The 20,105-nt window shown below is 49.4% G+C and overlaps 1 protein-coding gene and 1 long non-coding RNA gene across 8 annotated transcripts in view; one reads left to right on the top strand and one right to left on the bottom strand.

The window, feature by feature from the left end:
- The first annotated feature begins 495 nt into the window (after positions 1 to 495).
- KIF23 (kinesin family member 23) overlaps positions 496 to 20,105 on the top strand; it is a 27,236-nt gene continuing 7,626 nt past the window's right edge. The window contains exons 1-19 of one of the 7 annotated variants that reach the window (XM_064480771.1): positions 496 to 644; positions 2,232 to 2,301; positions 3,305 to 3,433; positions 7,020 to 7,125; positions 7,362 to 7,498; positions 7,715 to 7,824; positions 8,236 to 8,406; positions 9,697 to 9,738; positions 10,426 to 10,538; positions 10,697 to 10,818; positions 12,041 to 12,143; positions 15,282 to 15,361; positions 15,444 to 15,563; positions 15,782 to 15,908; positions 16,235 to 16,393; positions 17,412 to 17,569; positions 18,184 to 18,357; positions 18,635 to 18,814; positions 19,098 to 19,409. In XM_064480771.1, coding sequence (XP_064336841.1) covers positions 634 to 644; positions 2,232 to 2,301; positions 3,305 to 3,433; positions 7,020 to 7,125; positions 7,362 to 7,498; positions 7,715 to 7,824; positions 8,236 to 8,406; positions 9,697 to 9,738; positions 10,426 to 10,538; positions 10,697 to 10,818; positions 12,041 to 12,143; positions 15,282 to 15,361; positions 15,444 to 15,563; positions 15,782 to 15,908; positions 16,235 to 16,393; positions 17,412 to 17,569; positions 18,184 to 18,357; positions 18,635 to 18,814; positions 19,098 to 19,409 — 2,424 coding nt within the window. In that variant the 5' untranslated portion in view covers positions 496 to 633. The remainder of the gene's footprint in view (positions 645 to 2,231; positions 2,302 to 3,304; positions 3,434 to 7,019; positions 7,126 to 7,361; positions 7,499 to 7,714; positions 7,825 to 8,235; positions 8,407 to 9,696; positions 9,739 to 10,425; positions 10,539 to 10,696; positions 10,819 to 12,040; positions 12,144 to 15,281; positions 15,362 to 15,443; positions 15,564 to 15,781; positions 15,909 to 16,234; positions 16,394 to 17,411; positions 17,570 to 18,183; positions 18,358 to 18,634; positions 18,815 to 19,097; positions 19,410 to 20,105) is intronic. The other 6 variants (XM_031440927.2, XM_064480772.1, XM_064480770.1 and 3 more) reach the window with 6 other exon arrangements.
- Positions 18,751 to 20,105, bottom strand: part of LOC116149404 (uncharacterized) — a 16,709-nt gene continuing 15,354 nt past the window's right edge. The window contains exon 3 of the long non-coding RNA XR_004133018.2: positions 18,751 to 18,878. This is a non-coding gene — a long non-coding RNA (uncharacterized LOC116149404). The remainder of the gene's footprint in view (positions 18,879 to 20,105) is intronic.

Genomic DNA, 20,105 nt, shown 5'->3' with positions numbered 1-20,105 from the left:
CGCATTTTACTCAGCATCAAGCACTGTGAAGGCTTTGGTGAAGCAATGCGTATCGAGGAAAGAGCTGGCGGAATCAGAGAGGCAGGTCCCAGGACAGGCGACGGGGAGAGGCGGGACGCCGAGGCGCTGCGACGGCCTGGAAGCCGGCGAGCCTGAGACCGCGCGGGGCGCCGGGACGGCATTGCTCAGCGCGGAGCCAACCCCGGCCTCGCGCCTCCACTGGGCTTCCTGCGCTGTGGGCAAGGAAACCCGCAGTCTCCCCATCGGAAATGGAAGGGCTCTGTGTCCTAATATTGGAGCCCGGCTGCCCTGCGCAAGCCCGCAGCCCCGCGGCTCAGACTGCCCGCGCCCTTCCAGCGTCGGTCGCCTAGGAGACGAGCGCCAATTCCGGCGGAGCGGGCGCATCCCCAAGGCCCCGCCCCTCACCTCCGAGGCCCCGCCCCTTCCCCCGCGGCGGGCGCTGATTGGCCCGTTTGAAATGCGCCGGGCGCGAGCTCACCTGGGCCGCCGCGGCGTCTCCGGGCTTCACGGAGCGCCACGCTGAGCCGCCGCGTCCGGTTCCCCGCGTCCGCCGTCGTCGCCAGCCCGCCGAGCCCGGCGTCCCGCGCGTCTGGGCAGCGCGGAGCCGCCGCCATGAAGCCGGCGTGAGTACGGGGCGGGAGTAGAGGGAGCCCGCCGGCGGAGACCCCGCCCGGCGCCCGCTGCCGAAGTCGGGCCTCCTGGGCCGGGGAGTCGGCCCCGAGTCGGGAGAGGACCCGGCTCGGGTGAGCGGGGCGGCGGCCTCGGCCCGGGGACCCCCGGCGCCCGCGCGCTGCCCGCCTTCCGCAGCCCCGGCGGCCTGGGGCGCGGCCACCCCCGCGCGGGCCTGTCTCCTTCGCCCGGTTCCGCGGCTCAGGCGCGGCGCCCCGGACGCTCCCGGTCCTCCGGGCGCAGACGCGCGGCCGCTCTCCCGGCCCCTCGCCTGCGGCCGGGGGCGAGGTAGGCGCGCAGAGCCATGGGTGACGTCGTCGTGATTATCACCGTCACGTCGCTAGTTGTTTGCAACAGGCCAAAGTCGAAGTCTTTATCTTTGGGGGGGGGGGAAATGTTGAATTTAAGTAAACCTACCATAATACTGAGCTTGTTTTATCTGGTGAAGTATGGGAGAGTATTTTAATTTCCAGTCCAAGCCAATAATTTCACTTAATTTCGGTGCTACGTGTTTGTCTAGTCCAGATAGATGGGAGGAAGGGGGTGTGGCATGCTAGGGAAACGGTGAAATAAAGTTACCTTTTTCTACTGTCCCGACTTAAGAGCAAGGAATTGCAGTTTGGGGACCACATTCTGCTTGGGGACAAAGGATGACAGTTTTGAGAATGCAGTAATCACTTGTTTCTTGAAAGTAAAGACGTAAATCTTGGTGAAAGAATGCATTCCTCCATCTGCATTTTAATCATTCATTAACCCCTTGTCAGTCTGCCTTGGTGATGGACTGCTGGCACGCCTACGTAGATGCCTTTCGAGATGGGCGTGATCAGTTACCTGTGGAGTTTTCAGATTTGCAGTCTCTGTAAAATTGTTGCTCAAGAAAATAAGGAAGCTGTTTTCCATATAGAACTATAAATAGATGTTTAAAAAAACCAGAATGCAACTGAGCAAATTTTAAAGATCTTACTGGCTTTATTTAACAATTCATGAATCGGGCAGCCTCCCATCCAGCAGGTAGAGAGATGAGCTGAAGAGCCGTAAAAATGGAAGACTTTTCTAGCCAGAAGGGGGTGGGACGTGGGAGTTACACTAGCAAGGAGGAGATCGCTAGTGGCCAGGTGAGCATCCGTTAGTGGATGGCAGGGGCCTGTCAGGCAGATTGCCTCACTAGCGCTGACCAGGTGATTCCAGACTGATCTAAGTTTCTCCTCCCAGGGGAGGTGGATTGAGGTACTAAGTCTGATGACCTGGGGCTTAGCCCAGGTGATTCCAGTTTAGCCTGTTGTCTCTTTTAACAAAGCCTTAACAGGTACCTATAGTACCAAGAGCACCTCCTAAGCCAAATTTTCATTACTTTTGGATTACACATGCCACGAACTCTTCTACTACTGCAGTTTATTCTCACTCGTGTTATTTGGGGTATGGTGGTTGGGAGCCACTAAAGAATAATTTTATAAACCCTAGGAGGGTTTTCTCTGAATAGTAGGTGAGGTTTTTGTACGTTAGTGATGCACTGAAACGTGTCTGTCTATGTCTATGACCAGGAGAACTAAGACACCTAGGAAACTACCAGTGAAAAAAGGATCCCAGACAAGTCTGAAGGACCCCGTCGGGGTAAGGGCTCCCTGTGAATGTGTGTGTGTGTGCTCTCTTTAATCCTCTTATGTCTTGTGCATGTGCTTGGAAGGGAGGGAGATGTGGAAATGGAATCAAAGAACATTGAGCTAAAAGGCCTGCACTAAATTCTGGAGGCCTGGCTCCAGCTTTGAGGTCTTGTTTCCATGCAGGGTTCATCGGTCCAGTAAGAGGAAGTCTTTGGTTGTCGCCTGCATACTTCTGTGACTGCTCATAATGTGGAAAGTTAGATGATGCAGCATATTCTTTGACTGTCTTGGGGAATCGTTCATCCTCTCTGGGCTGGGGGGAACCTGCTTGGATAAACACCCTCTCCTGTCTAGGACAGTTGTCTAGTGGCTCAGGGCATGCTTCTTGAGGAGAGCCCAGACTCCATGCTCTTGGGGACCACGTTTCACAGAGACTCTGGCACAGAACAGTTTAACTCATATCACGACTACTCAGTCGCATGCGCTCCACTAGTTTCAGGCTTGGGGACTTTTAAAAGCAAATGGCAAACAGAAGAAGGCTGGTCTGCCCTGGGGTCCTCCGGGCCTCCCCTCACTCACACTGAAGTATGTCTGGGCTGCGCTGAGGGAGCCAGGTGCGCTGCACACACAGCTGAACAGGTCTCCAACTCTCACTGATGAAGAAGACTGCACCGCACGGCAGACCTGCCTCTTACTTATTAAGTGTTAAGCTGTCAAGTTTTAATTGACATCCAGTTCCAAAGAATCCTAACAGCTTTTCAAGTAATTCTCATTGTGTGATACGTTACTGATTTTTAGAGAGAGTTTTAATTTTATGTGCATTTAAAATTCTCTCATATCTAACACCTGTTTGCATTTGACCATGAACAAACTGGGTAGCAGGTTTTGGCTTTCATAGCTCTAAGCTTATATGTAGATCTCTTCAATTTAGAGGCCAAATGTTTGTTGAATGAATGAATGAAGAGTCGGAGAAAGTCAAACTTTGCTCCTGGAGCACCTTCTTGTATTTTCAGGTGTACTGTAGGGTGCGCCCGCTGAGCATTCCCGATCAAGAGTGCTGCATAGAGGTGATCAGTAGCACAACCGTTCAGCTTCACACCCCTGAGGGCTATAGACTCAACCGAAATGGAGACTATAAGGAGGTAATTCCTGTTGGAACCAACTGTTGTCACTTGATAGGTTCTTTGCTGAATGGTTCTTCCACTTTTTAAATTTAACAAAATTTGTGTGTTTCCACTTTTTTGAAAGACTTATTTACTTCACTGTAACTACCATATCTAAAGTGTTTCTAATTTCTGGGTCGTGCAGACACACCTTTGGTGTTCTGGAGTAGAAGACTGCTTTCAGAGGACTTCCTGCACTGGATATTTACTGCTTCTTAGAGCATATGTTAGGAATAGCTTGTTGTGGAATGATATGTGACTGCTAGTCAGTTACATACGTATGTAGTTTCATATATGGAGACAGAAATCACATTTAATAGGCACTCCATACATGTATCAATCTCTGATGAAGTGTTTTTATTTGTAGTAAAATGTTAAGCAAAAAGAGTTCAATTCAACAAACATGTGCTAAGCTGGAGCGTGGGAGGAGATTTTCAAAAACGAGTGAGACACAGTCCTTCCTTGCCTTTGTGGACCTTACGACACAGATGCTAAACAAGTAGCCGTCATAAGTAAGACAGAAGGACAGGTGTGCTTAAAGCAGAGGACTCTGAGTGCAGAAGAAAGGACTCATCCAGGCTGTCCTCTCCTTTCGCGCTGCCTTCACTCTTGTGCACATTGCTCCGGAGAGGCTGCCAGACAACAGCCCAGCAGTGGCCTCTTTGCTGCTAAATGTGATGGACATTCCTTGTCCTCATTATGGTCTGTTTCTCAGCAGCAGTCTGCTCTCCCCTCCAGCTCGCGTTCTTTCACTGGCCGGCCTCTGCGGTTCTGTCTCCTCTTCCAGCCTCTAGACACCGGGGTGGGCTACACCCAGGGCGCTCTTCTCTATGTGTTCTTTTCCGTGGCTTTAAACGTTTCTATGGTAATAACGCTGGAATTTTAATCTCCAGCCTAAACTTTCCTCTCACTCTAGGCTTGAACATCCACTCCTTGGATGTTATGTAGGCATCTCAAATTTTACATGTCCAAAAGAACTCTTGATTTTTTCCCCTCTAGATCACTTCCTCCCTTGTCTTTTCTTCGCAGTAGGTAACACCATCACCTGTCTGTCTGCTCAAGCCCAGAACCTTGTCCCTATCTTTCTCTTGTCCCCCTCACATTCCCTCCATCAGTAGGTCCCATCACTTCTGCTCCAGGGTGTATCTTGACACTATCCCTTTATTTGTGTCTCCACTGCCACCACCCTCGTTTGAGCCTGTGCTTAATCACGGAGACCAGTGCTTCTCACACTGTCTGGTAAAGGAGCAGCGGTTTTCATTTCTGATGCACTGTGACTAATACTTCTGTGCAGCTTTGCCACAAGGGTCTGTTGGACGACAGCTGTCGGGCGAGTTACACAGGATGGCTTGTGCCCTGTGCGGTGACACAAGCCCCCTGGTCACACGCTGGGATGCCGCCGCCACGTGACACGGCTGCAAAGGTTCTGAGCATTTGCTCTCCGTTCTTGTAATAACCTCCCTGGACTGGAGACAGACAGCTCTCGGGGGGCTCTGGCCTGCTGACCACACTCCCAGTGGCGCTGACAAGGCTGCTGAAGCCAGCTGGACCCCCTGCTTCCACTCTGCATCTTCTCCTCTGAACCGCTTCCACAGAGCAGCCAGAGTTGCCTTGTAAAGCAGAAATCACATCTCACCTTTTCCCTGTTCAGAACCTTCTGAGGAGTCAGGGTTTTAATGGGCAAAATCCTGCTCAGTCTGCTTGCTGTCTCACCCTCCACCTCAGCCCATAGTGCTCGTCCAGTTCTGCGTCCCTGGACAGGCTGGAATCCTGCCTTAGGGCCCTCCCTCAGCTCTCAGCACGATGGCTCCTCGTCTGTGGGTTTCAGTTTAAGTATCACTCCTTCCGGTGTGTCCAGACCACCCTCCCTAGACGTGCACCCCCCCAGGTCCCTCCTGGTCTGTGCCTGCCCACTCTGCGCGCCCTCGATAGCACTTGTGCAGTCTGTGTGTTTATCTACTTGTCTGCCGTCTCTTTCCCTGGGGTCGTAGGTACTTCTGGGCACACGCACCTCATCTGTCCTGTTCACTACTTCGTAAACGTGCGTTAGACATGAACGAGTGACGCTTCACGGAGGAGCAGGCCTCTGAGGATGTGAAATAGTTGAGAACTGACTGACTGAATTTTACTTCTTTACCAGGGTTCATTTCAAGGATGTATAAGCAGTATGCAAGGTTTGGGGGGATTCGAAGCTCGCACCGCCTTGTGACAGGGCGGCGCTGGGTGTTGGAATGGAAATGGCTTTGACACTGATTAGCTCCGCAGGCTGGGGCAAGTTCCTGCTTGCCCGAGTCTTCTTCACCTGGAAAAGGGGAGGGTCTGTTCATGAGGACTTGAAGGTCGTCTGACCGACCTGTCGGCACCACCCTGTCTGTCCTTCCAGTTCTTTTTGTGAACTCTAAAGCTGTTTACAGGATTGGAGTAAAAATTATGCAAAGGTGAGAGTGAGCTGAGCTGAAGTAGGTGTGGGGTCTTTAACAAGTTATAAAGTGAGCCATAGTAGTTAACAGTGCCTACATCGGAGGCTGTAAAAGTGAAATGACTCACGGCCAAGCCAAGGCAGTGCCTGGGCTGTGGTTGGTGCTAAGTGTCAGCTGTTATTGCTCTTGTGTATTTAAGTCCTAACCCACACATGTCTCTCTTTGGGGATGAAACTGCTAATTTTAAAAACATAAGGGTCATGATACTGATATCTGAGCAGGTTGAAATTAAAGGGTGTAAAACAGGAAAAAGGGAGGCCTCATGACAAAGGCTATAATCCATAATAAATTCTGGCGAGTACTCATGCACCAAATAACTTAGCCGAGGCATTGTGGAGCAAAACCTGCAGGAAGTTCAGGAAACCCTCAGGGGCAGTTGCAATGTCTGCAACCTAGCAAAACGAGGAAACAGCAGAGAAAGAAAGAACTCCAGTCCCTGGACACCTGGAGTACTTTATATACCCCAACCCCCAATCTTATTTTCCAAGTAGGATTTGGGTAATATTTTTGATAATATGGTTATACTTTATAACAGTCATATTTTGAAAGAGACTTGATAATTGAAATACTGCTTTTTTAAAAGTCACAATTAAAAATAATTATTTCATATTAACTCAGATGAGATTATATTTACAGTTAATTTCTAGTTTTAAGAGAACAGTACATCCAAACACTTTTATATTGCTATGCCATTTTAAATGACACCTTTATAAAGAAACAGCAGAAAGCAGTAAGAGTGTATGAAGTTAGGGTTGAGGATTTTCACTTCGTGACTGAATCGTAATACTTTTTAATCTTGTCACTTAATTAAAACAAAATCAGCTGTGAAGCATTGGTGTACCTAAGACCTTTCTATATTCTCTTCAGGAGTTATATCTGTAAACATTTACCAGTTTATAATTGGTATAATTTAGGTCCATTTTGACTTTTTTAAAGGTTCCAAGTTTAAAGACTATTCATATTTTTTCTTTGCATATCTAGATCTAAGTGTTCAGAAGAAACACTTGAATATGTTTAAACAGATGTATTTCTACCCTGGATGTAGTAGAGTCCTATTTGTGTGCTGCTTATCTTTTTCTCCACAGACTCAGTACTCCTTTAAGCAAGTATTTGGCACTCATACCACCCAAAAGGAGCTCTTTGATGCTGTGGCTAACCCCCTGGTCGAGGACCTTATCCATGGCAAAAATGGTATGATTCTTGGGGTTTTGTTGAATTTTCCTTTTTCTCCCCCTGCGATAAAACTTAAACATTTGGTTTATGTTTGGCCTTGAACTCAGGGCTAATTTGTCTAGGTGGTATTAAATCTGCTTTTTGAGCTAGTTAATTTCAAGTGTTTTTTAATACACTAAAGAAATACAAGCGGAAGACTTTAAGATAGACCCCTGTGTGACTTTGAATAGGTGACGGTGACTTGTGCATTGTAGGTCTCCTCTTCACATACGGTGTGACGGGAAGTGGGAAAACCCACACCATGACTGGGTCTCCAGGGGAAGGAGGACTCCTTCCGCGCTGTCTGGACATGATCTTCAACAGCGTGGGGTCGCTGCAAGCCAAACGATACGTAAGTGTGGTTCTTCTGAGTCCCTGGAGGGCACAGGGACCACGACGCCTGTGGATAAAGCGGTATTAGGGAGAACTAAGGCGTCAGATACGTTTTGAAACCTTTAATATGTTTGAATATTAACTGTTTCTTACTTCTTAAATATATATATATATTTTTTTTTACTATTTAAGTCAAAGTCTAAAAGTCACGGTCTGATTTTGCCCCCCCCTTCAGGTCTTCAAGTCTAATGACAGGAACAGCATGGACATACAGTGTGAAGTCGACGCCTTACTAGAGCGGCAGAAGAGAGAAGCCACGCCCAACCCAAAGACCCCCTCTAGCAAGTGAGTGGTTGCGTCTGTGCAGCACTGGCCTCCAGTGGTCTCAGGCTCAGGGACTGGGGGGCACGAAGTGAAGCAGCTGGTCTGACAGCTGACTCGAGTGAGATCGAAGTTGAGGGACGTCCTTAAGTACGTTTCTTTGCTCAGATGCTCTGTTTGGTTTTGCACGTGCTGCCCTGGAATCACTGTTTAGAGAAGGGGCCGTCCTGGGTGGGAGAGGGTGTGAAGCCTGAGCTGTGTGTTGGGGAGGACGTGGGAGAGCTGCTGGCCCAGCCACGAGTGTGAACAAAGCCACTCTGGGCATTTCTGCTTCTAATGGCAGGTCGTTTGGTTTCCCCTTGGGATCACTGACTTCTAGTGTTGACTTACAATGTATAAGGTGAGACTTTTGGGCTTTTTTCCCCCTGTTTGCAGACGACAAGTAGATCCAGAGTTTGCAGATATGATAAATGTACAAGAATTCTGCAAAGCACAAGACGTTGATGAAGACAGTGTCTACGGTGTATTTGTCTCTTATATTGAAATATACAATAATTACATATATGATCTCTTGGAGGAGGCGCTGTTTGACCCCATAAAGCCTAAGTAAGTAGTGAAGAGACTCCCTCCTCAGCTGCCTTGCTTTGGGGAAGTCACTTCACATCAGGGAGCCTTAGTTTTCTCAACTACAAACGGGGGTGAAGCTTGCTTTTGTTTTCAAAATGAAGTATAACTTGTGTGTCGTGCAGCTGGTACTCAGAGTAGTTCTGTTATTACTAGAAATGTGGCTGTGTTAGGAAAACCAGCGGGCTCAGACACCACGAGTAGGATATTCAGCTTAGACTTGGCTTCAGTAACCTCTTGGCTCTGTGCTGTATTCTGGGAAGGGCCTTACCTGTATCAGGAAGCGTCCCTACACGTGCCCTCGGGCTGCCTGTCAAAAACCTGACACTTGACGTGGGGCGTTTGTAGCCTCTCATCTGTGTCTCGGTGATCTGTGCAGAATGGAGCCTAGAGCCATTGTCTGCATAACTCACACTCACAGACCTTCCGTCACTGGTTATAAGGAGTGACATCTGTATTGCTGTCCCACCAGCGTTACAGACTGTCCTTTAGGTTTCCTTGGGTCTTGCCCTGCTGAGACTGAAGACCGATGACAGCCTGGCATCACAGGCTGCATTTGTGCCAGAGCTGATTCTGGAATCTCTAATACTAGGATCTTGTTCCTGAGTTGATGGTTTTGCTCTTAAGCTAAATGATCTTCAGCGTTGTCTTCGTTAGGGCCTGTCAAGACATAAATAATATGAAATCCTGTGTTGTATATTTAGCTTTTGTGCGTGTATCTAACTGAATATTACTAGAGGAACAGCTAGATTTGGAAAACCATTAGACTGAGAGCAGGTGTCAGTGTATCCACTTTTATTTAAACAATTTATAGACTAACTACTTTCCTATTTGTTTCAAAGTGTCAGTTGTCTGTATCCATTTTCTTAACCTTTGGTGATGTCACTCATTGCTACTAGTTTCATGTCTGCACATGTGCCAAGCTTCTGCTCGATTTGCTCTAAATGAGATGACTTTCTAAGGCACCACCTGTCTTGGTTTTATTAGGCAAAGGAAGACTTACAAATGTGACTTGCATGCTTCATAACCTCTATGGTAGCTCCCTGATTAAACTCACAGAATGCTTATTTGGCACTGAATTCAGAGTTTATTTGTTAGGGTCACATTTAACCTGCTTTTTTTGAGCTGGTTAAGGTTTACTTTTTAATACAATGAAATATTACAAGCAGAGGATATCTAGGGTACGACTCACTGTCACGTACTCTGGACTGAGCGTGTTGCCGTGGGATGGCTGCTGTGGAGGCAGTAACTGACCCCTTATTCCCTCGGTAGGTGGAACAGCTGCAGCACGCCCATGAGGAGCACGGATTTTGTGTATGTGACGGGGCTGGTCTTGTCTTAAGGAGAAGGGTGCAGTTATACTAGCGGTTGGCATCTGTGGCTTGTCTGCATGTAGGTGGCTTTTCATTGGCTCTGGCCTGGCTGCTCCCTCTAAGCCCCTCCTTGCTTCCTGGAAGATCCGCCGTTTACGGAGTCCTGGTGGCTGTAGATGTCTCTACCCCCGCCGTTCACCAGGCTGAGGCCAGACAGGCAGCACCTTTCCCATCCTTAGCCCACCACACAGACTAAAACTTGACTGGCCACTGTGAAAAGATTGCCACTCCTGGTATATACCAAACTCTTTCTGAATTTGCTTTTTGTTGACACTGAAGTCAGAACTAGCTCTGTCTGTCGATGTGTTAAAATCAGGAAAATGCTAGATTTTGATGCTCACCCTGTGCATGTGATGGTGCTGTCCTACGACTTTGATCGCTAATTGTTTAGTAAGTGTCGTTTCGTGTGCTTTGTTAGAACAAGTTAGAGCAAAGCTTTTAAAACAAAATAGATTCCTGTTATGTAACTAATCTTGACTATATTTCCTTATTCCTGTCCAAGTGTAATCTTCCTGGAGTCTCACTCAGGCTTATTCCCATCATGAGAATGGATGTCACGCTGCCTTGTCTTAAGTTGCAATATTAGTATCGTGATTCAGGAAGCATCGGTGTCTTCTCTCTCCCGTAGGCCTCCACAGTCCAAACTGCTCCGGGAGGACAAGAACCATAACATGTACGTTGCAGGGTGCACAGAAGTCGAGGTGAAATCCACCGAGGAGGCTTTTGAAGTCTTCTGGAGAGGTCAGGAGCGGGGCGAGAACCACAGATGTCTGAGATGATACACATAACCCTGAAAGCTGCCACTCCAAGTTGACAACAGTACTTTTTGGTTTGGTAGAAAGAATGTACACTGAAATGACTGGGTTCCGGTTTGACCAATGATTTCTCTGCCACCATAGGCCAGAAAAAGCGACGAATTGCTAACACACATCTGAATCGTGAGTCCAGCCGTTCCCACAGCGTGTTCAACATTAAGTTAGTTCAGGCTCCCTTGGATGCAGATGGAGACAATGTCTTACAGGTAAACTTGTAACTTGCGGAGTTTTTCCTGTTCTCAATCCTTAATTTTTGGAATTAGGGTTAAATCCTGGAGGTTTCATTACAATGAATATTACTCTAGAATTAATATATGCGTAGGTGATGACATTAAAAATTGTTTCGTTAGGAAAGTTTTGAGAAACTGGTTTTAAATCTTAGAACCTAGAATTTTGCTGTGAAAAAGGTTTACAAACCTTTATAAATATTTAATAGAGGTGATTAAAAAAGAATATGTTATGACTCATTGCTTTATCTCTGAAGACTTGTTTTGTGTGTGGAAATTCAGTTAGTGGTTGCAAAACGTCAGCAGCGAACTCCCCAGGGCCGGCACAGCCCAGGAGCGGCCAGGCCTGGATCGCTCTTCTCTTGGCGGACGGGCCAGTAGGCTCCCATCTGCCACTCATGCTTTGCTGCTGGCTGTCCTGGCACAGGGCGCACGTCGTCAGTAGTGGCATTTGAGCCTGAACATAGTCACTTAATACCTTTATGCTGTTAAAGCGTTGCTCCATTTAAAACACATCACGAAGGTTTCTGGGTAGCAGAGGGCACAGCCTGGCCCTGAAGACCGCCAGGGTCTGAATTCTGATTCCGAGTCATTGCAGTCACTGACTGCAGTAAACGCCTCGCAGAGCCGTGAGGGTTGAAGGAGGTAGCACGCACAGCTTAGTCCAGTGCTTGGCTTACAGTCAGCACTCGAGGAACGTCAGCTAGAAAATGCCTGTGGGTTAAGCCTCCATGTATCTGCTTTCCTTTGAGTCACATCTTGTGTTATGTCAGCGATGGTCTCTTGACTTCCTTATAAAAATTACTATAGTATTAGGAAGCTCTTAGATTATAAAATTATTAGCTTTCTGGTTATAGAAATACTTAGGACAGCCCTGCTGTGGACTGTTGGGCAGGCATTCACCGAGCCCCTGCTGAGTGCTAGGCACGGTGCAGGGTGCTGGAGATGAAGGGGTGAGAGGCAGGGGCCCTTCTCTCCTGGAGCCCACAGGCTCACGCGGAAGACCAGGCAGGGGCAAGTAACCGCCACTGTCATGAGGGCGGGCGTCACGGGCTCTCAGCAGATCCTCCCCCAGGTCACGGGTCCTCTGCCCCTCCTGTACGTTTTGTATTGTGCAGACATACTCCTAAGACTTGATTTGAATATATTTAAAGACACTTATGACTCAGTTATGTTACTGGCATTCTGCTCTTCCTTTCAGGAAAAAGAACAAATCACTATAAGCCAGCTGTCCCTGGTGGATCTCGCTGGGAGTGAGAGAACTAACCGGACAAAAGCGGAAGGGAACAGACTACGCGAGGCCGGTGAGCGCGCGCGGCTCCGTCAGGCTGCGGCTTTGGGGCCCTGCGGGGCCGGTGCGTCTGCGCACCGATGGGTGGCTCATGCGTGACTGTTCGTCAGTTTGACAGTTTGGAGGCTGAGTGGTCAGTGCTTTTTTTTTTAGTTACGCTGTTTCCGTATTGATACATTACAACACACTGATGTCTTTAAGAATGCGGAAAAGTGACTAAAATATAAGTTATATTGGCAGTTTTTTATATCTATGGCTAGTAAGCCAGTACTGGGTCCCTTAAATTAAGTGATTTCACATTTATTCCAACATTCATAGTGGTAAAAACCAGCTTCTGAAGACAAGAAAAGTGAACACAAAAACCACTCAAAAGGAGACCTGTATGGTCTTTGCTTTGCTTAACTTTTCACTTAGTACAGCCATTCATGGCATGTTGTGTGTTAGTAACGTTTGTGGAGTGCCGCTGTGTGACAGGAGCTGAGCACGGACACGAAGGACAGAGCCCTGCCCTGGCGTCCCGGCTAGTGCGTGTGGGGGGAGCCGGGGCGTCTGCGCGGAGTGTGTTGTGGGGGGTGACCGCCCCGTCCAGCCCGGGGCTGTGCGCGAGGGGGGCTCCGGGGAAGAGCTCAGGGAGCTGATGCTCCAGTTGAGGCGTGAGTCTGAAGAAGGGCAGGATGAAGGGCATCGTCCCTGAGAAGACAAGGTGGCGTCCAGGCAGCCGAAGCGGAGGGCGTGGGCTGCTGAGCCGGGAGGCAGGAGAGCAGAGCGCAGCCGCGAGGACGTTGTTGAGCCTGCAGCTTTTCCTGAAGGAGCAGTGGCGGCTGCCAGTCACTAAAGGACCAGTGTGCGCCGTGCTGTCTGCTGCACGTGGGCTTGATTTCTTGTGTCTGCTTCTCAGGACTGTGTCAGACCCGCTTCTCAGATGAGGAGATGGGTCGGGAGAGGCCCAAGTAGGTTTCCCACGGTTAGAGCCTGATTCAAACCCAGGCTGGTGGGACTCTCAAAATTTGTGTCTTTCTGCTGTTACACAGCCTCTTAAAGTCAGCGAGGGTGATTGGTCTTTTAGAAAGATCATTTTCCCAGAGGCAAGTCTCAAGTCTAGAGTGCGAAAGGAGTGGGAGCCTTCTGTAGTGATTCCGACGCACGACCGTGTCGCCTGGAGGCAGAGGTCGCCCACAGTGAGAGCTAGTCAGGAAGTAGGTCCACCTGGGTGTGGAGAGTCAGGGGGAGAGGATAACACGACTCAAGGAAACCTCGATGGAGGAGCAGCTGGAGGTGCAGCGTGCGCAGTGAAGATTTTTGTGTTGGATGTACTTCAGCTTGTTCAAGTGCAGGTGCCTAGTCCCTGGATGCAAAGGAAGGAGAGGGATTTGACTTGAGGGTCACAGGTTTCGGTTTTGCCAGTAAAGACGTGACTGAAACAGTGGGGGAGATAAGCTGAGGGCAGAGCCTCGAGGACAGTAAATCCCTGCGGTGACTGCTTTGTAGCTACGTGACTAAACACACACATTACACGTGTGTCTAAGAAGACCGAGCATCTGGAATCCGGGTCACGAGGAAGGGTTAACCTTGATGGGAAAGCGGCTCAGCTGGATTGGAAGGAGGGTGGGAGCCTGAGGGTTCTGACGCTTTGGAGAAAAAACCAGAAAGGACTATTGTGTCCCATCTGGATGAGGAACGGGGGTGCCGGAAGTTAGGGGGTGAGACTAGAGGAGGCGGCGCGTTGGCTGGGCACAGGACAGCCTTCTGCGTGCCAAGGCTCAGGGTGTGGCTACAGTGGTAAAGACAGAAAGGCTGACTGGGCTCGAGGGGGTCAGGCCCTCTGGCGGCACGGAAGAGTACCCCTGCTCACAGACCCCAGAGTGGCCAGGAGCTGGCACGTCCCAGGAGCATTTATTTGCGGGCAGCATCGAGGAACTAGGAAATGCTGCTGCTCCCTCTGCTCTCCACTTTATAGGACGTCGGGCTTTAGAAACAAGCAGGTCTTCCCAACAAGGCTGCGGGGAGCGCCTCCCGTCTGGGGGACAGAGGTGGGGCGGCAGGGCTCCGCCCCGGGGGCGGGTGAAGCCTGCGGACCTGCTCAGAGCTGTATTTTAGAATGTGGGACATGAAGTACAAAAGGAAACCAATTAGCCTGAAATGCGCTGTTAAAAGTCCACGTGAAACCTTTGCTACATAGTAACGTGTGCTTTATTAATGCCCTAAAACCTCACCAGCATGTCTAACAACTAGGGAAGTTTGAAGTAGTAATGAACATAAATATTTATTTCCCGTCCACGCATGCAGACTCCCTGAAATGCACCCATGGACTCCATGGGCCCCAGCCTAGGAACCCCTGGCCATCAGGGAAAGAGACAAACGGGTCACTCTGAGAGGTCTGAGGACGTGGGAAGTCTGTTAACGGGAGACTGTTAACGCGGTTTGAAAAGGAGGAAGGACACTGGGGGCTGGGGTCAAGGAAGAGGAAACACAAATCATGGACAATCAGGGAGGTACAGATAAGCTCTGAATTTTGAGAGGTCTCCAGGAATGAAAGCCTGGGGGAGTTAGCTGACCTTAATCAAGGTCCCAAAATGAAAACAATGTTTGTGTACTTTTGGGGTCTGTGCAGGTGGGGCCTCCAATACTGGAGGCCCGATGGGTCTGTCAGACCTGCCTTGACTCCGGAATTCAAATGAGCAGTCAGGACTAACAAGTGAGCGGCCCAGGAAGTCCCTGTCAGATACAGAGGGGACAGGCCAGCCGGCTCCTGAGACACCTGCCCGTAGGAACAGGAGCCCCTGTGGGAGCGGGGGGCCCTCAGGATCCGGGTGGAGCCAGCTGCGGCCTGCCGTGGTTGTGCTTGCGAGAAAGTATTTACCGTGAGGCGATTAAACACCTGCATCTAATGTACTCTGAGAGAATTTAAGATCTGGAAGAAACTATGGCTCCTGAAGTATGATGTTGCACTCAGTGGAGAGTCTTCATGGCAGAATCCCCGAAGGGTGGTGTGTACCTGCCAGATGCGGACAGCTCTTTAAACTGAGCCACTAAAATCTGTCATTTGCAATTTCCATCTAGTCTCATGAAGTAGGGATTTTACAGGCAACCAGACCACGCTTTAGCTACTCCACTGTTGTCTTTAAATGTCTTCTGTGCCTTTTTCCATCAGGTAACATTAATCAGTCACTGATGACGCTGAGAACGTGTATGGAGGTGCTGAGAGAGAACCAGATGTACGGGACCAACAAGGTGAGCGGCAGCCTCTGGGCGTCTGTGGGCTTTTGTCTGTGTGCGCTCTGCCTGACGTGCTCGGATTTGGACGTATTTACAGATGGTCCCGTACCGAGACTCAAAGCTGACCCACCTGTTCAAGAACTACTTTGATGGGGAAGGAAAAGTGCGCCTGATCGTGTGTGTGAATCCGAAGGCCGAGGACTATGAAGAAAGCTTGGTGATTTTATTGTCTTTATCCCATATAAAGTCTTTACGTCTCTATAGAGAAAACAACTACTTGGATGTGAAGAATGGGATTCTGAGCGTTTTAAAACCTGACACAGAGCCGTTAGTGACAGACGTGAACTACTGCCCCGTCCGTGACCGTCGCACTGACTGGCTTCTGAAGGGGGACCTGGGTGTGCTGGTGTGTAAAGACTCTGTTTTGTGTCCTAGCAAGTCATGAGGTTTGCAGAAGTGACCCAGGAAGTTGAAGTCGCAAGACCAGTAGACAAGGTCATATGTGGTCTGACGCCGGGGAGGCGGTACCGACACCAGGCCCGCGGGGGCGCCGTTGGAGACGGTATGAGCTGGTGCTATATGTCATTTGCCCACTAGTTAATCTGTCTCTTTTTAAAAACATCTATTTCACGTAAGAGAGCTGTTTAATTTCCTTTCCCCTTAGAAACAAGTGCAGAAAAAATCTGAACCAAAGTATAAACGAGACTTCTTTTGTTATATACTATATGGAACACTTCTTTTCCACGTTCCCTTTTTTCTAACTCACTTTTAAGGAGGTATTATGACCACCATGGACACTTAGTTGGGGCTCTTGCCATGGCGTTAGCATTATCTGAATAAGCCCCTTCTCGCCTGTGTACCTTTTTATGACTTTATAATTCAATACAGAACCACTGGTTTCAGAAGTGGTTTTACAGAGCTTTCCGCCGCTGCCGTCCTGTGAGATCCTGGATGTCAATGACGAGCAGACTCTCCCCCGGCTGATCGAAGCGCTAGAGAAGCGGCACCGCCTGCGGCAGATGATGGCCGACGAGTTTAGCAGACAGGGTAAGCGCAGGCCTGCCTGCAGCCGCTGCTCCAGACGTCTGCGGGGAATCCGAGTTCTGTGGTGGCGCCGGTCTTCAAGTCAGGGTTGCCTTTTCTCTGTACTTAGCGGTGCTCAAGGCATCATTTTATATTCCAAGAGTAAAGCAAAAGAAAACAGTGGGTGTGAATTTCTCCCTTTTAAAAATTAAGTGGGCATAGCTCAGCGGTGGGGCGCATGCTTAGCGCGTATGGGGTCCTGGGTTTGGTCCCAGTCCCTCCATTAAAATAGAGAACTAAACCTAACTACCAGCCCCCCAGCCGGGGCTGGCCACAAAGCACAAGGAGCACGTCTGCTTCCGCTCCTGCTGCTGCTCATTTGCAAGGCCCCTCACGTGCACCACATCGTGGTCACTGTGTCCTGGGCCAATGACTCAGTCCTCTGTTTCTCAGCTTCCCTGTCTGCAAAGTGGGGGCTGCAACTGCCCCCACCTCAGAGGGCGCTGTGAGGGTAAGTGAGGTGGTGTATGAAAGTCGCGCAGGACAGCGAGCAGCCTGGCCTGCAGGGGGTGCTCGGTGAACGCGCCGGCTGTCGTCTCTGTGAGAAGGAAGAGACAAGTGGGGTCTGAGCCCCCGTTCTGAAATGAGCTGTGCTCAGAGAAATTAAACAGCTTACCCGCGCCACGGAACTACTGAGCGGTGCGCCAGGGGTTTCAGCTCGAGTGTAGCTGTTCTTAAATCTGGTGTAACTTCAGGCTTTGCATTTGTTCTGAAGCAAATCATTGCCCCATGAGGGCTGGGAAGGGGGTGCTACAGTGCAGAACGGGTCAGCCTTGGTGTTTTTTCAGTGATAAACCTGACACTCCTGTTTGCGTCTGTCTGAGAATCACGTGATTTCCTTCCAGCCTGGTTTTCTGATTACAGGCTTTCAGAGGGATGTGGCGAAGAGCTACGTTTTATATAAGTCTTGGTTAATAAAAGATGATTTCATTGCTTCTGTTTTTGGAATCGGAGTGAACTTGGCCCTGTGCTTCTGTTTCAGCTATTGCTTTTAAAGCTTTGTTGCAAGAATTTGACAATGCTGTTTTAAATAAAGAAAACTACATTCAAGGAAAACTCAATGAAAAAGAAAAGGTGATCTCAGGACAGAAATTGGAAATAGAACAACTGGAGAAGAAAAACAAAACTTTAGAGTATAAGGTTGGTTCTGGCGTCATCATAACGGGGGGTGTGCTGGCTGCTGAGCGCTGCTCTCCCCCTTGGCCATTCTCTGTGGGCCTGCAGGTCCCCGGGGTGATCACGTGGTTACTTACTAATCTTCATCCCATCCCCCAAAAGAGGCAATGTGAGTGAAAAGCATAAATGAGGTAATACATTCTTTAATTTTATGAGACTTTAACAATTGAACTTTAGCTTTGATTATAGCTTCTTTTTGACTTACTACTGTGTAGTGTGTTCTCTTATTTACTGAGGATCACTGGGAAGGTACACACTCATTCTAGAGAGAAGCTAATCTCACCCAGTACGGTGGTTCTCTGTTCTGAAAATAGGCTAAAAATAAAATTTTAGGCCTTAATTTTAGGGGAAAGTAGTTTTCATATGAAGTCAATTATAACCTTGTCTTTCGCCTCAGTGAGGAGCTTGTTTAAAAGTTCTCATTTCTAGAAGCAGACAGGCATTCAGAAATTTTAGAGGAAAATGCTTTCTCCATGGTGGTTCTTTCCAGAACTATGTTTGCGTACGGGGACTGTGAGATTATCTCAGAGCTGCATGGGAGGTTTACAGATGCAGGACATAACGCTTTGCGTCCCCAGATGGAGGTTCTGGAGAAGACCGCGGCCATCTACGAGGAGGACCAGCGCGCGCTGCAGCAGCGGCTGGAGGCCCAGGGCCAGCGGCTCCAGCGGCAGCTTTCCGACAAGCGCAGGCTGGAGGCCCGGCTGCAGGGCATGGTGACCGAGACCTCCATGAAGTGGGAGAAGGAATGCGTGAGTGCCCCCGCCGGGCTCCTCTCCGGGGCGGGGGGGGGGGCGGGTGGCGTCGGGTGGCGTCAGGCCGCAGCGCTCCGGAGCACTGCGCTCGCTCGGGGGAGGGCTCCCGCGGTGGTGCCCCCAGCAGCCCCCGCTCAGTTCCTCTGACTTCCTTTCTCTGCCTTACGAGTCATGACTGACTAGCACTGTGAGGAGCCGAGAGCCGCGGTCTCCGGGGAGCCGGCGCCGCGTGGGGTCGCCGAGTCACAGTAACACTGCCGTTGATGGTCTGTAGGAGCGGCGGGTGGCGGCCAAACAGCTGGAGATGCAGAATAAACTCTGGGTGAAAGACGAGAAGCTGAAGCAGCTAAAGGCCATTGTTACTGAGCCCAAAAGCGACAAGCCGGAGAGGCCGTCTCGGGAGCGGGATCGAGAGAAGGTGACTCCGAGGTCCGCTTCCCCACCCCCCGTCCCGGTAAGTCGTCCGAAGCTGTGCGGCCGCGTAGTGTGGGCAGTCTGTTCAGATGGCGTGACTGTTTCTGTGAAAATCAATGGTTTGCTTTATATTTCTTACACTTCTCAAACTTCTATTTATAAATATTTAAAAATTTAGTATAAACACAAATTTAGTATAGAAATTAATAATTTAGTCCAACTTGTAATAATGTTGTCTTCATGCCCTAAAATTAGAGAAATGTAATGAATTGTTTCTCCCGGTTTTTCAGTCTTGCTCACTAACTTCTCTTCGATTTTTCTAGCTTTCTAGTAACCATATTGCTCAGGTTCCCAACGGCCAGCAGCTCATGAGCCAGCCCCAGCGGCACAGGCGCTCTAACTCCTGCAGCAGCATTTCTGTAGCTTCCTGTGTTTCCGAGTGGGAGCAGAAAATGCCTCCGTACAGCTCACCTCTCGGTGCCACGTCCATTGCAAGGCGTAGGCAGCAGGAGCCAGGACAGAGCAAAGCCTGTGTCGTGTCAGACAGAAGGCGAGGGATGTGCTGGACTGAAGGCAGGGAGGTGGTCCCTTCACTCAGGACCGAGACAGAAGTAGAAGAGGACCGCTGCCGCGGGGTCAGTGCCCCTTTACAGCGCCGGAGCAGTAGACTTTAGTCTTGTGTTGCTTTTGTGGCTTGGCTCAGAAAGTGCGATGGAAAGACGGGTGAACGCCAGTATAAGCAAAGTTTAAATTTTTCGGTTAATTTGAAAGATTAAATCACCCTGAAACTGAGGCTTCACTCTTCATCTGAAAAAGCCTAAACCTGTCTGGCACAGAACCTCTGCCTTGTGTTCCGGGAACGCGGGCCAGTGGGCATGGCCCAGAGTCCTCCGTGCCTTTCAGCTGCACAAACTGATGAGCGCCCACAAAATCAGCAACTGAGTGTCTCGGGGAACATTTTCCAATTTTCTTTTGGTTCCTCTTCCCCAAGTTAGGTTTTTTGCTGTTTTTGAACGTTTATTTTTAAATTGCTTTCCCAGACTTTTATTTTGAAAATTTTCAGACCCAAAGGAGAGTTGAGAGCGTGGGACAGCACCGTCTCCCCTCTCACCGAGGTTTACCAGCTGTTAACAGACTGGTAAACATTTCCTTTCTTGAACCTTTGACAGTAAGTCATAGACTTTATGACACTTTATTGCTTAAAAAAAAAAAAGCGTGGGGGGACTGACCTACATAACCAAATCCTCATTGCGGCTAAGAAAACTAACTGAGTTCACGCACGTCCCCCGGCTGTCCCGGTAACGGCCTTTCTTTTCCAATCTGGTCCTATC

The sequence above is a fragment of the Camelus dromedarius genome, chromosome 29, assembly GCF_036321535.1.
Source record: "Camelus dromedarius isolate mCamDro1 chromosome 29, mCamDro1.pat, whole genome shotgun sequence".
In the NCBI taxonomy this organism is placed as follows: domain Eukaryota; kingdom Metazoa; phylum Chordata; class Mammalia; order Artiodactyla; family Camelidae; genus Camelus; species Camelus dromedarius.
Note: the sequence above shows the minus strand (reverse complement) of the source record. Positions and strands in the feature narration are given on the sequence as shown.